This window comes from Dryas octopetala, chromosome 1 (genome assembly GCF_963921425.1).
Source record: "Dryas octopetala chromosome 1, drDryOcto1.1, whole genome shotgun sequence".
Lineage (NCBI taxonomy): Eukaryota > Viridiplantae > Streptophyta > Magnoliopsida > Rosales > Rosaceae > Dryas > Dryas octopetala.
In genome coordinates, this window is record NC_141366.1 from 1,057,537 (window position 1) to 1,072,215 (window position 14,679).

Here is a 14,679-nt window from a genome sequence, read left to right on the forward strand (position 1 = left end):
ACCTCTTATAATCCTCAAAGAGAAGCTGTTCATTAGAAGCAAAAGAAACTCAAAACTCTTGTTGTAAATCCAAATTGTTTAAAAATCTTTTTGGTAAAGCAACTTTGTCTTATTTCAAATTATTTATCCTGTAAGTAATTGTGAATTGAACAATATCTAAAATTGAAGGTGATCACATGTCTTCATATATTAAGATATGGTCCACTTTAGATTTCACATATATATAGGTAGAGCTCTATTCAAGAATGAATTTTGTCCTTGTCTTTCAGCTACAGCTGTTTTAACATTTTGAATCTTTGATGCCTAGTTGCTTCCAAAGAATGTTGCTTGCATTATTACATCCACATGATTAAAAAAGTAGTGGGTGAAGCATATGTTTGGTTTTCCTCTTGTTACCAACAATTATTCGAAATTAATTATTTATTGGGTTTTATATCCACTGCAACAACCCCTAACCGTGAGTGAGAGAGAGAGCATCCTGTGATTCAACACCAAGACAAATATAAATAATGACTCTTTCTCCCAAAAAGTCATATCATACCTACTCTTTCCTCGATCTGTTGAGGTGGGGCATTTTGTTTTTTAGTAAAAAAAAATTAATGGTTCAACCGTTCAAGTAGCGCAATACTTTCTCTCATCTGCTAATGCCTATGAGGCTATGAGTCTATGACTCTATTTTTTTCTTTATTTGGGATTATTTAAATCACAATGTTTTCCATTAATGGAGGAAATTGCTTATGAATTGAATGCCAAGTGATGTCTAGACATAAATGAAAAGAACTACAAAAACAGAGAAAACCAAAAATCATAAGAGACTATGAGAAGCAAAGCAAAGATGCATGGTTTGTGACAACTTATCACATCATGTAGATTACAGTTACACATTAATTTTGCTTACGCAATGATATAACCAAGTAGCATTTAGGTGTAACACATATATAAGTATACAACCTTATCTACATAGAGTTGGCATATATGTGCATCAGCACAGATATATTGTTGCTAAGTTGCTTTCATTTTCGGTTTACATTTAATTGAAAAAGTGTAAGTGGCTGGTTGCTATTGTTTTCATACACATAAATTTGCATCAGCTGGGACAAATATGCAAGTTGGGATCATTACTAATAAAGAGGGCAAGATGGTATTGAGCAAAACTCTACTTTATAGGACAAGTTGAAGATACAGAGCATTAGCTGTAGCTGAGAAGGCTCTAAGTTTTCTATTTCAGGTTGCTTTCAGTAATTAATTAAGCACAGTGACATCCAAAACCTTGTCATTATTTGCTTGGATGTGAATAGCCACAATGACAACAGAGGAACATTAATGGGAAAGGATATATAAGGCTTAAAATTATGCACGTCAGGTATACCATGTGGACATCAAGAAGAAAGGGATTGTTGCAGAATGACAAGCAATCGATGCTTACGAGTTTCTTTCTAGGAAGAAGAGTGCAAGGGTTGAAGCTGTATATCTCTGTCATTCGTTCTCTAGGAAGCAAAATAGTTACCAAAGTGATAATATCTTGTGATCTTGATATCTTAGCCTTACTTAGAAGTTAGAATTCCAATTAAACTAGCTTTATCTTAGCCTTACTTGCAATTACAGCAGTAGTAGTGACATGCAACAGCAACTTTAAGTCATATTCTTTGTGAGAGACTAGGCTTGTTCTCCTGTCTCTAATTGAGTAAAAAGATTCTTTATCTTAGCCTTACTTGAAAGAAACTGAATATGAACAGATAATCTACCAATTTTGAGAACTTGGCACCACAAATTATATAGTAATGCAGACAAGTGTAATGGTGTCGTTGTTTGGGGTTTGGGTGGGAGACGGTTATAGTTGGACTGGTTCAACTGTGTGGTTGGATGATGACTCGGCCAATCTTGATTGAAAGCTGAAACTGGGGTAACTTGGAAGGTAATGGAGCAGCACACTGTCAATGTGATGATAGTGTTATATACGGTTCGCTTTCAAGTTAAGCAAATCCCACAAGGACTTGAGTCACGTGACCACCAGGCTGTACCCATGTGTTTAATACTATGCCTTTGCAGTGAAAGCATTAAACAGCAATCAGTTGAAACAAAAGCAAGATTTTAACACACAATGAATTATATATGGTACTGGATTGAACTATAACATAGTTCAAAAAGGACCACTAGAAGCATAGCTCATAGAATATCAAAATTACAAGACACTCCTTGAATATTGCACTACAGCAGAAAACAAAATCTGCAGAAATTTGAACAGGCGCCTCATACAGTGTGACAAGGCTGACAGAGTTACACCACTATTTTGTCCCACCCTTGATCTCCCTCTACTTGGAAAATAAACAAAAAATTCACAACAAATTGAATCCATGCAATATTCTACAATTTGTGAAATTAAAGGATATAGAGTTCACTGCTTTATTTGAGAGCATCATGACATCTAATTCTACGGCAGCAAAGAACACTAATCTCTCCTCCTACGCTTCTTCCGTCTTTCGTCTCTATCACTTTCACTTTCAGAGCTAGATGATTCTGATTCAGACTCGGAACTAGCTGTGCCCGAATCTGACGAACCAGAACTCCCAGATTCTTCATCTGATTCTTCATCTGACACTGGTTTTTGTTGTTGCATAATGAGGCGTGGCATATGCTTCAAGTACTCACGAAGGTTCTCAGTGATGCCACCAAGCCCAATGGATGTGAAAAAATTAATGGCAAATCGGGTGTTTTTGGGATTATCCCTTGGGAAAATAGACTCGTAAGAGTCCTGCATTGCAGGATCTGTCAGCCGCTCATTTAGCAAACGGATGCCAAGATGCTCCGACAATTCCTGCGCCAGAAGCAATAACAAATTAGAATATTAAATCATATGTACATCAACATTCTGTAAAATAATCACTTCAGACCTGCAAAGTACATCATAACTCCAGCAATTAGCCTGAGAAAAAGGCTTTAATTTAATAGCTAATGATATATTAATGCATTGAGTCTCAGATAAGAAATCAAAAACCTGAGCCAATGCCACACCTTATGGTATGGAAAATAAGAAAAAAAGCCATTTCATGGACAAAGATACAACAGTCAATCAGGTTACCATTTCATTGTGCTTCAACTATTCTCTCAGCTAGCCTACATCGTACCTTTGATCTTTCAATCCTAAAGTCTGTTAATTCTCAATCAGACCTATCAATGCCCCTATGGCCCCGTTTGTTTGACAAGAATGTTAGAGTAGGAATAGGAATTCAACTCTTTTTTCATTCCATCCCAGATTGGAAAAGTATTAACATTCCATTCTAGCATTTGGAATAACTAAGTAATGAAGATTAGATAATGATCAGAATTGACTAAACACTTTGATATTTTTCCAATCATACCCTTTTTAATAAATAAAAACAAAACACCCACCGTCATTGCTTTCTCCAACACTGCTACAACAATCCACCACCTCCTCCTCTATTATAATTTATACCATTGTCATTTCATTTTAACAGCATTGCTTCATCACCATAATTCCACAAATGATGCAGGAGCATCTCCTAGGGTTCCAAGACTTATTATTATTTTTTACTAGCTTTTTAATTTTTATTCCTAGAGTCTAGTTTCCTTATTTCATTAGGTCTTTAAGGTCATTTTACTTTATGTTTTCCTAGTTAGTTTAGGTTTATGCATTTCCTAGTTATCTTAGGTTTATGTTTTCCCTATATAAGCTTAAGGCTTAGGTTGTAATAGACAGTTTTTGGCATAATATTATTCAGAGATTTCTGATGTGAGAGCTTCTTTTCGGTTCCTAAACCCTAGAACTCATCTATCTACGTTCCAACTTTGATTCTACAGCTTTATTCTCTGTCTTTTCTACTGTTATTGCTGGATTTTCCTTTCTACTGTGGTTTTTGCCCTATTACTATAGCTGAACAGCAGCCCTATGCTTGTCTTACATCAACAAATTTCCAAGATCCCCAAATTCAATATAAACAAAAATAATAATAAAATCAAACAATTGCTAAATGAAAGAAACAGAGTAGAAATGAGACATCAAGCCATCAAGTTTCTGTGAATCCTTCATTTATTAAGAAAAAAATTCTGTAAATCCTTCTTATTGAGAAATGAGACAGCCCATTAAAACCCCTCATATATATAATCATAAACCCACCCAGAGAGGACGATACAAAGATCCAATATAATAAAGAAACCTCTAGAAACCCACGATTTATTGTGCTGGAAATGAAAGAATCTAAATCAATTTTCAGATCTCTTAATGAAAGTGGGTCATATATGTTAATGGAGGAAGCAGCCTTTTGGTTTGCAACGAAGGGAGAGGGCGAGGGGTTCAATGGAGGAGGCAGCACTAGCAGAGCTTATTTTGGTTTCAGATCTTCCAGAGGGTTGTTAGAATAATTAACTGTCTTCTTCCCCAACAGAATATTGATATATACCTAGATTAGATAGGATGCAGAGTGATGCAAGTCATTTACTAATGGCTCTGCACTAGACTCCGATAATGAAGGTTTCCATTTTTTCTTTTCTTAATTTGTATAGTTACTGAATTTTAAAGGGTTATTTGCTATAATTTTCCATTCCATATGTCGAATGGAATAGAAATACCGCCTCTCCATTGGTATTTCAATTCAGGCCATTGAGTGGAATTGATTCCTTACATCTGTTTCCTTTCCAGTTAATAAAAACTAACCAAACGTTCCATTTTGGCAGAATGGGAAATTAATTCCCATTCCTAAAATGAAATCCGGTTAAACAAATACGGCCTATGAGTTATGAAATGCTGTAAAGAAAAGGATTCACTCAGAGGCAGAGGTCACTAATGATTATAAGCATAACCCTAAAATATCACATGTTTTAGGGCTTGTCTTTATGATCAATTTTACGTTGACCCATCTCAGAAGAGGAAGTACAGTTGCCACCATTGTAACAAGAAATGGAAGGCCTACAAACCAACAGAAATGTATGAAAGTGAAATTTCTTTCTGTTACCTGGAAAAGGATCTTGATAAAAATACGAGAAGAAGAAGTGGTGTCCTCTTCAGTCAAGCGTATATAAGCTAAGACATGCCAGGGAAGGGCATCTGTGCCAAGTAAATGGGCGAAAAACTTCGCAACATTACGTAGCTTATTTGTTTCAAGCCGGTGAATCATGGAATATTGCTGCACAAAGCATTTCTCAAAATTTTCCTGGTGGATTTTGTTGATCATGCAGAACCTCTGCCCCAAGAGACCATAGTACCGGAGGTAGGTTCTCTCCTGACTGCAACATTCCAAAAGCATGACGCATAGCTCCATCTGTAAATGTTGAATCAAAAGGATTATTATAAATTAAAGTATGATATTAGTTTTAGATAAAATTAGTCCAACTTTCTGTTAACTTGGTTGAGTAAAATATCTAGAATTAGATTGTTCCAAGTCAATCCTTATGGAAATAGTCTCATAAAACACTCGAGTCTTCATGTGATTCATAGACCTTTTTTTTTTAAGAAGATACACATGATTCATATACTTGCAAGTTTAATTCGCTTTACATTAATATTTATATTAGGTTCATTCAAATTTGTGTCACAAGGTTTGTGCTCAACTGATTATTAGCCAAGTATAAGCAATCTTCCATATAATGCAGAGTATGGCACAAAGACACATCCCAGTTTCCCACTTATCATGTGTAACAAGATAGAAACACCATGCATGAATTGTATCACTCACCTCTTGACCAGGCTCAAGTTTAATCTTCAGGAGCTTATGACCTGCCTCCTCAAAATCTACACTGGACATGATTGTGAGATAGATTGTTCTTCGAAGATTTACAAGATTTGTCTCGGTCTCATCATTTATTTTCATCTGCAGCTCATCCTCTTCATCAGATTCTTCATCATCTTCGTCGTCATCGTCGTCATCCTCACCATCTGAAACTGCATCAGAACCTTCTTCATCTTCAGACTCCTCACCAAGTATGGTTTTCTTCAATTCTTCATAGCGCTTCTCATTTTCAATGAAATCAGGATCCGGCTTGAAAATATCTAAATGAACACAAACAAAAAGTTAGATCTCCAATGACGCATAGCCATAGGTCGAAAGGTTACAAACAAATGTAAACATACCAAGGGTAATTTCCGGATCTATCTCCTCTTGAAGAGAAATCTCGTGGGTTAACTGGTCTTCCTGCTCTACAAGGTCCAATTCTGGACGAACAGCTGGGTACCCCTGCAAATGCATATGTAGAGAACAAATTGTGAGTTCTGGCTATTCTTTGTTTATATGTAGTTTACCATCACAAAGACAAAATAGACTCAACCTGAAATTTGGCTTTCCGTATTGCAAATAAGCCTTCAATCAAAAATTGAACTCTTTTGTCTATTTCTCCCTCATGAAGAATTCCACGAAAGCGCTCAAAGATCCCTGCAAAAAGTACAAATGATACGAGCAATGTCAAACAACTTCCTGGAAAAGAAAAGGTACTGTGAACCGTATAAAATATAAGGAGGATTCCCTGCAATAAAATGTATAAATAGCAACATAAACTCCTAATTTACAAATAAAGATCGAAACACTAGCCTTTTCTTACGGGAAAAAAAAAGAAAGATAAATAGAACACAATTTCAAGTTAAGTAATAATGGTGTAAAATAAAGCAATAAATAGTAATACATGCACCATTCAACACCAGATCATCATCATTGTCAAGGATGCAAAAATTCCACAGCTGTGGGCAGCACTACTCGATATACATCAAGGAAGGATGATAACATCCTAACATTGTATCTGAATTATAGGCATTATATATTAACTTGTTTTATGTCTGAACTAAAAGCGTAATAGCTTTCATATGACAGCTTTCCTAAGAAAATATCAGTTCATCCCAACATTGTGCATATGCAGGGAAGATGGCCAACCTTTCACATAACCAAAAAACTGTTTTATCATCAATATTACAATAACGATAACAGAATCTAGCACTATCAATAACAATAGTAGAAGCTACACAGACAAAAGGGCAAAAGGCAACTTATACACAATATAGTTTGAGAAGAAAAAGAAGTTTTAGACCACAAACAAAAGCAACAAGAAGATTTGCAGTCTCCAAACTGACAAAAAATAATGTTTGGGATAGATGAGACAGTAAAATAACCAAGAGTAGACAACACATTCAATTTTGAATGATTCCACAACTGTCATACACACCATCACAAATTATTGTTTTAACAAGTCTTATTGTGTCCCATTCACATCAGTTTGATTTGTATACTAGATAACCAAATAATGAAAAGAAAAAAGGGTATAATCTGGCAGTGTGTAAGTTCTAAGTATAATTAGGAAGATGCAACGCAAATAAACATAAAGAAAAAACATACAGTTCATGATCACATTAATCACATCAATGAAAAAACCACAAAACCACATAAATGCTAACAAATCAAACAGCATACCCACCATGGAGCCCTTTAGGTGAAAGGTCCTGCAGTATTGATCCACACTCTGTGACAAAGCCAACAGCAACTTCAACACTGTCATCCGTAGGGTTCTCCAGCAGCACAGTGAGCAATTCCAAAGAAATAATCTCATGAGCTACTTGCTGGTTGACAAGATGTGCTATAAATTTAACGGCAGCTAGTAGTTGCGGCTGATCACAAAGTAAAGCAGTCAAAAAAGCAATCTAAGTAAAAGATATTTTACTATCAGACAACACTAAATTAAAAAAGCCTCATTTGGGCTTAGTGTCACCGTGTGAGTGAAATTTTCCAAGCATAAACGAAAAAGCAATAAAGCAAGTAGAATAACAAAGAAGGGGTAAAAACACACCTTGTCATTCCGCTTAAATGCTCTCTTTAGCTGTAAGACAATTCTTCTCAACAGAAGATCACCAACCTCAGGGAACTTAGTGTTGACAACGGCAACAAAAGCAGCAAAGACATCTGTGAAACCTGGAGATGCCATCTGAGATTTCATACAAGATCTGCAGAACAGACCCCTTCCACGAATCAGATTCTCTGAAAAGATCTCAGGAATTATATTCTTTATGTTTGTAGCATTGACCTTGTTCACAAGCCCATTGATACTCTTTCGGAGGGCATCCCATGTCAATCGCTGATACTCAACACTACTTTTATCTTCGACCTCTTTCATCATTCGGGCCAACTTAAATGGTGGAATATAAACTCCACCACTCTTTCCTAAATTTGACATATCGGTACTCATATTGCCTTCTTGCACTGCTGATCGTCCTTGAGGCTTTGAATTTTCATTCACCCTACTATCTCGCTCATCCCTCTCCCTTAAACTTCGACTATGTCCTCGTCTTTCATTCACCTCCTTATTTCTACGATACTTTAGATCGCCATCACCATCCTGGTTTCTATCCCTCCTTTGCTTATCATCATCTCTTATATCCCTTTTTCGTTCCGAATGTCTGTGCTCTTCCCTTTCATCCTTGTGCTCCGAATAGTGACGTGAATGTCGGCCCCTGTTTCTATGATCATCCTCGGTCTCTCGCCGTCTATGTTCATTCTCACGCCGATGGGTTTTCTCATTTTCATGCTGGTACCTCTTCACTCGTTCATCATCTTCTTCGGAACTTTTATGAGTTTCTCTCCGCTGATCACCCTCCCCACTTTCACGTCGCCTATGCCCATTGACATGCTTTCTTTCCCTTTCTCGCTTACCCCTATCTTCCTCTACCAGCTCACCATCTTCATCAGAACTTTGTTGGGGTTCCTCCCTACCTAGATGTTCATCCTGCCACCTTCCACTTCCTTCATTAGAATCTCTCTCACCAGCCCTTTTTCTATCTTTATCATCATTACGATGCCCATCCCATCTCTCATCTCTTTCACCCCTCACATCATCATCACTCGATTCACTACTATACTTTCTCGCCATTAAAATCTAAACCCAAACTTGATATGCAAAAGTGAAGTTCACAGAGGACTGAAACACCAGCCTGTTCACCAAAAATTTTCACTGCCAGTTGATTCAAAAAGATCCCTGTAATGCCCAAAAGAAAAGATATAATTCACAATCGATATTAGCAAGTCAAACCAGGAAATAAACAAGTAAATATTAGAAAATAGTAAGTTACAAACGAGTAATTTGAGTTTAAAGGGGAAAAAATACGGAAGAAGAGAATCCCAAATCACTAAATCATACAAATACTGAGAGAAAAAAAAAATTATACTAAAATATAGACTCAAACTCATGAAAATACCGAGAATCCCTTAAAGTATAAAATGCAGAGAAAGAGAATGTTCAACACAGAAACCCTAACCGTAAAAATTAAAAATAAACTAAATAATAGAGAAAAGTATACCTGTTATAAAGACGACGCTACAATGAAGGAGACACTAGAATGAAGGAGAGTAGCGAGCAAAGTATGAAACTGAGAGGCGAGCAAGGCGCAATGGAAGAAGGACCGTCTATTGCTTCTGCAACAAAGCTTATGAGGAACGAACTCAGATGAAGAACGTGTTTTTTAATTATATTTTGTTTTCCTCACAAGAGAGGCCCTAACAAGTAACAACAAGCCCAAATAAATATAGGACAACACAGGTTACACAGCCCGAAACAGAGGGCCTATGGCCTATCTTTGCATGCCACATCGACAAAAAGTTAATTTTAAAAAATCTGATATTTTAAAGAAAAACATTAAATTCAATTAGAAAAAAAAAAAAAAAAAAAAACCCAAAATCCCAATTCCAAAACCCACCCCTCCTCTCTCTCTTTCTCTCTCTCCTCCACCCACTGACCCACCCCTCCCTCTCTCCCTCCACCCACCCAACCAAGTTCCTGAAATTTAAACATTTGGGCCGCAAGCGTACCTAAGCTTATCGAAGTCGAAGAAGAAGACGAGGAGAAGAGAGAGTAACAGTCGAGTGCTAGAAAGATTCGGAGGAAGATCTGGAACTAGAAGCCGAGCCAGTCACGATCACTTGAGCAAACACAGAGGCTGCGTTTGGATTGGGAATTTGATCTATTTTTCAGTTTTAAATTTTTAATTGAATTTAATGTTTTTCTTTAAAATAACAGATGGTTTAAATAATTTTTTGTCCACCACGTGGCAGTTTATATAAGCAGAAAATTGGCCCACCGATGCCACATAGGGACTCTCAATAATAGCCTTAAGTAAACCTTCTTTTAATTTATTTGTTGCCAACATTCTAACATTGAAGAAACTGGATCAATACAGAGTAATGGTTTCATAAACCAAAGTAAAATGCATAAAACGATAAAAGTAATTTATAATGTAACAGATTTTGGTTTTCTTCGAATAGACTGATATAACAGATATGTTTATGTTCACCCAAAATTTTGTGTCACCAAGCCCAATGGATGTGAAAAAATGGATGGCGAATATTGTGTTGTTGGAAGTATCCTTTAGAAAAACATATTCCAAAGACGGAGGCCAAATGTTCCAATAAGTCCTGGAAGAGGATCTTGAAAAAAATACGAGAACAAGTGGTGTCCTCTTCAGTGGCAAATAAATGGGTGCAAAACTTGGGAACGTTTCGTAGCTTGTTTGTTTCAAGCCGGTGAATCATTGAGGACTGATCAACAAAGCATTCCTCAAAAGATTTCTGGTGGAGTTTGCTGATCATACACAACCTCTGAGACCATAATACCAGAGGAAGGTTCTCTCTCGACAAAAGCATGATACAGCTCCATCTGCAAATGTCAAAACCAAGATGATTATCATTCTTCAACAAACAGCAAAGTAGAGCAACTATTGAAAATTCTACAAGCATGCATAAGTGGTGGGTTATAAAGGAATCATTAGTGCTCATTCATAGTCAGAGTAGATGTAATAGTGGCTGCAACAATCTTCTTTCTTGGTGTCATATAAAGCATCCAATAACCCTAGACTCATATAAAGCTCACCCCATGGGTACACATTTTGTTTACCCAGACACAGACACAGGGAAACCAAGAAACAGAATAACAGGTCTCAATCTATCTTCATTGTCAGGCCATAAAAAATGTATCTTCATTCACCAGTCCACCAATGGACAATCTCCCTTCTTATTTACAATTCAAACCAGGCCCAACAATTTACCAGTCCATAGCATTCATTGGATACAAGACTGGACTCAATACAAGCTAGCTTGGCAATGAAAATCATACTATAATTGAAAAGGTAAGTGTCATACCACTGCTGATTTTTCCTGAATTCTGTAAGAACTGGGTAAATGTTCTCAAAGGCTTTGTATGTATCGTCTCTTACCTGAAGAATTGAAAATATCCTCTTCAGGGGAAAAAACAAAACGAAAATCAAAACAAAGCCTGTCAAAATTATTCACCTTAGCTCCTGTAATAACAATTTTTCCAGACACAAAGATAAGCAGCACAATCTTGGGTTGTTTCATTCGATAAATCAACCCCGGAAACAATTCTGGTTCATAGCTTGAGAAAGCACCATGGGAATACGCCAGACCTTCAAGTCTAATGGGGAATTTAACATCACAAGAAGCAACGATGTTCTGAATTTTGAAATCCTTGAACTGTGCTGGAGACCCTAGCTTCTGGACGATTCGAGCGTACTTGCGTGCTGCCAATTTGGATTGTTGTTCGCTCTTGGCTCCAGTACAGACCATCTTACCAGATGCAAATATCAATGCGGTGGTCTTGGGTTCTCGTATTCTCATAATCACAGCTGCAAAACGCTTGGGGTTGTACTCTGCATTGCGAGCATGCAATGCAATGGCCTTCAGATCCAATTTACAGTCCAAATTGACTGTGGAGACTATGTTCTGGAGAGTTGGGACTATTCCAGAAGGGTGCTTCTTCAGATCTACTGCTTCGCTGCTTCCTTCTAACCCTGCTTCTTCTGCCATGAGAAGAGCGCGTTGACTTTGGTGTTCTAGGTTTATAAACAAGATGCAATTGGTCTTTGGTCTCTAATATAGGTACTGCCCCTAAATCCCTAAGTCCTGATAGGAATAGGTGAACCTTTCTTTTCTGTTATATCGAATTATAAAAGGACTGAAAAAATAATTACGATCAAGCTTCATAAAAAGCCCAACACTGATAAAACCTTTGACGGACAAAATTCAGGGCCCACAAAATTTCAAAACGTAGTCAAGGCTCAGGAGTGATTTTATAGAGGAGAAAAGGGACCGGGTATCTCTGCGTTATCGATGTGGGATATATTGGATTTTCTTTACTTGTATAGTTATATGCCACTAATGAAGTACATAGCTATTTGCATTACAACCTAACAAGTAATCGAGAGAAAATCATGCACATCAATTCTCATCACAGTAGAAGAACTCTAATATGTTAGTACAAAACAAAAGCAAAACACTCTAATCTCTCCTCCTGCACTTTGTGTCTTTCATCGGATCTAGAACTCTGAGATTCTTCATCTAACACTGGTTTTTGTTGATGCATAATGAGGCGTGGCATATACTTCAAGTACTCACACAGGTTCTCAGTGATGCCACCCAAGCCCAATGGACGTGAAAAAGTTGATGGCAAATCGTGTTCTTGGGAGTATCCTTTGGGAAAACAGATTCCAAAGACTCCTGCATTGCAGCATCTGTGAGCCTATCATTTAGCAAACGAAGGCTCAGATGCTCCGACAAGTCCTGGAAAAGGATCTTGATAAAAATACGAGAAGAAGAAGAAGTGGTGTCCTCTTCAGTCAAGCATATATAGGCTAAGACATGCCAGGGAAGAGCATCAGTGGCAAGCAAATGGGAAAAAAACTTGGCAACGTTTCGGAGCTTGTTTGTTTCAAGCCGGTGAATCATTGAGTACTGATCAACAAAGCATTTCTCAAAGACCATAATAGCGGAGGAAAGATTTATCCTGACTGCAGCATTCCAAAAGCATGACGCATAGCTCCATCTGTAAAGGTCAAGATCAAGATGATTATCATTCTTCAACAGACACCAAATTGAACAACAGTATATTGAAATGCTGGAGAAACAATTATACAACTTAAGAAAAGATTGCATATCAACTAAAATCAAAATGAAAATCATGAAGAAGGATGATCAAGAAAATGGATAGTTTAGGATTTGCATCACTCACCTCCTGGCCAGGATGAAATTCAATCTTCAGGAGCTTATGACCTGCCTCCTCAAAATATACACTGGACGTGATTATATATAAGATAGATTGTTCTTCGAAGATTTACAAGACTTGTCTCTGTCTCATCTTCTATTTTCATCTGCTGCTCAAGCTCATCCTCACCATCTGATACTCCATCGGAACCTTCTTCATCTTCAGACTCCTCACCAAGTATGTTTTTCTTTAATTCTTCATAGCGTTTATCATTCTCAAGGAAATCAGGATCGAGATTGAAAATATCTGCATAGGCACAATGGAAATGTTAGCATCCACAATGACAAAAAATCATAGGTAGGTCAACAAACGAAAACTAAATTAGCAACATAAGACGTAACAAGGTTAGTTTCTGGATCTATCTCTTCTTGAAGAGAAAACTCATGGGTCAATTGGTCTTCCTGCTCAACAAGGTCCAATTCTGGAAGAACAGCTAGGTACCCCTGAAACTTGGCTTTCCGTATTGCAAATAAGCCTTCAATAAAAAATTGAACTCTTTTGTCTATTTCTCCTTCATGAAGAATTCCACGAAAGTGCACAAAGAAGCCTGCAAAAATTACAAATGATAACAGCAATGTCAGACAAAACAACCTTCTGAAAAAGAAAAGGTCCTATGAATCTTATATAGAATTTAACTATTAGTGTACTAGTTATTACCTTTGCAAAAGGAAAAATAGATAACTAAAACACAATTTCTAGTTCACAGTTGAGCAATAAAATGGGGTTCTTGCACCATTCAGCATTTGACCATCATCATTATCAAATATGCAAAAATGCCACATCAACAAAGGATGATAACATCCTAATATTATGTCTGGATTATAGGCATAATAGGTTTACTTGTTTTACATCTGAACTAATCAATATTTCATCACCAAAGACTACAATAACAACCTTACATAATATAAGCTAATTAGACTAAAGTATTAGCAACATTCAATCCATGTATTTTTCCACATTTATATAAATAAAGATTGATCAATGGGTAAGTTCAGAATATGATATTAGGATAAGAAGCATATAGATACAATATATAATCACATAAGAGAATGCACAAAACCAAAAACGCTAGCTCAAAAATGGTAGGGAATTAAATCAAACAGTTAACCCACCATGGAGCCCTTTAGGCGAAAGGTCCTGCAGCAGTGATCCACTCTCGGTGACAAACCCAACAGCAACTTCAACACTATCATCAGTCGGATTCTCAAGCAACACTGTGAGCAATTCCAACGCTATAATCTCATGAGCCACTTGTTGATTGACAAGATGTGCTACAAATTTAACAGCAGCGACAAGTTGGGGCTTGTCGTTCCGCTTAAACGCCCTCCGAAGCGATGAGTCGTCTCAGCAGAAGATGACCCACCTTAGGAAACCAAAGCAGAGAACACATCTGTGAAAGCAGAAAAGCCCCCTTCCGCGGGTCATATTCTCTGAAAAAACCTCCAGAATTATGTTCTTGATGTTGGTGGAGTTGACTTTGTTGACCAAGCCATTGACGCTCTTTCGCAGGGTTCATCATGCGGGCCAATTTGTATGGAGGAATGTAGACCTCGGCATTCTTTGCTATTCGTAGCTTCGACATTTCAGAATTCAAATTGCGATTTTTAGCTAAACCCCCAAAACCCTAATAAGCCTAATCTA

The 14,679-nt window shown here is 37.2% G+C and overlaps 2 protein-coding genes and 1 pseudogene across 4 annotated transcripts; all 3 read right to left on the bottom strand.

Annotated features, from left to right (window-relative positions):
* Positions 1–2,137: 2,137 nt before the first annotated feature.
* On the bottom strand, positions 2,138–9,458 carry LOC147296115 (MIF4G domain-containing protein / MA3 domain-containing protein). Its single transcript, XM_086228853.1, has 8 exons — positions 9,287–9,458; positions 7,783–8,964; positions 7,414–7,603; positions 6,280–6,383; positions 6,086–6,188; positions 5,691–6,004; positions 4,971–5,276; positions 2,138–2,815 (listed from the first exon to the last, which is right to left on the bottom strand). The coding sequence occupies exons 2-8, from the start codon at positions 8,857–8,859 to the stop codon at positions 2,450–2,452; spliced, it is 2,460 nt and encodes an 819-aa protein (XP_086084979.1). The 5' UTR covers positions 8,860–8,964; positions 9,287–9,458; the 3' UTR covers positions 2,138–2,449.
* Positions 9,459–10,114: 656 nt separating this feature from the next.
* Positions 10,115–12,019, bottom strand: LOC147296116 (TATA-box-binding protein 2-like). Of its 2 annotated transcripts, XM_086249408.1 has the most exons (3): positions 11,271–12,019; positions 11,121–11,194; positions 10,115–10,638 (listed from the first exon to the last, which is right to left on the bottom strand). In XM_086249408.1, coding segments are annotated over exons 1-3 (609 nt in total). In that variant the 5' UTR covers positions 11,805–12,019; the 3' UTR covers positions 10,115–10,637. The 2 variants fall into 2 exon arrangements, with proteins under 2 accessions (XP_086105534.1, XP_086105533.1); XM_086249407.1 differs by having other exon boundaries at positions 11,121–12,019.
* Positions 12,020–12,100: 81 nt separating this feature from the next.
* Positions 12,101–14,629, bottom strand: LOC147296117 (uncharacterized; annotated as a pseudogene). Its single transcript, XR_015119871.1, has 4 exons — positions 14,151–14,629; positions 13,381–13,585; positions 13,006–13,286; positions 12,101–12,819 (listed from the first exon to the last, which is right to left on the bottom strand). The product of XR_015119871.1 is annotated as an uncharacterized LOC147296117 (transcript).
* Positions 14,630–14,679: the final 50 nt, after the last annotated feature.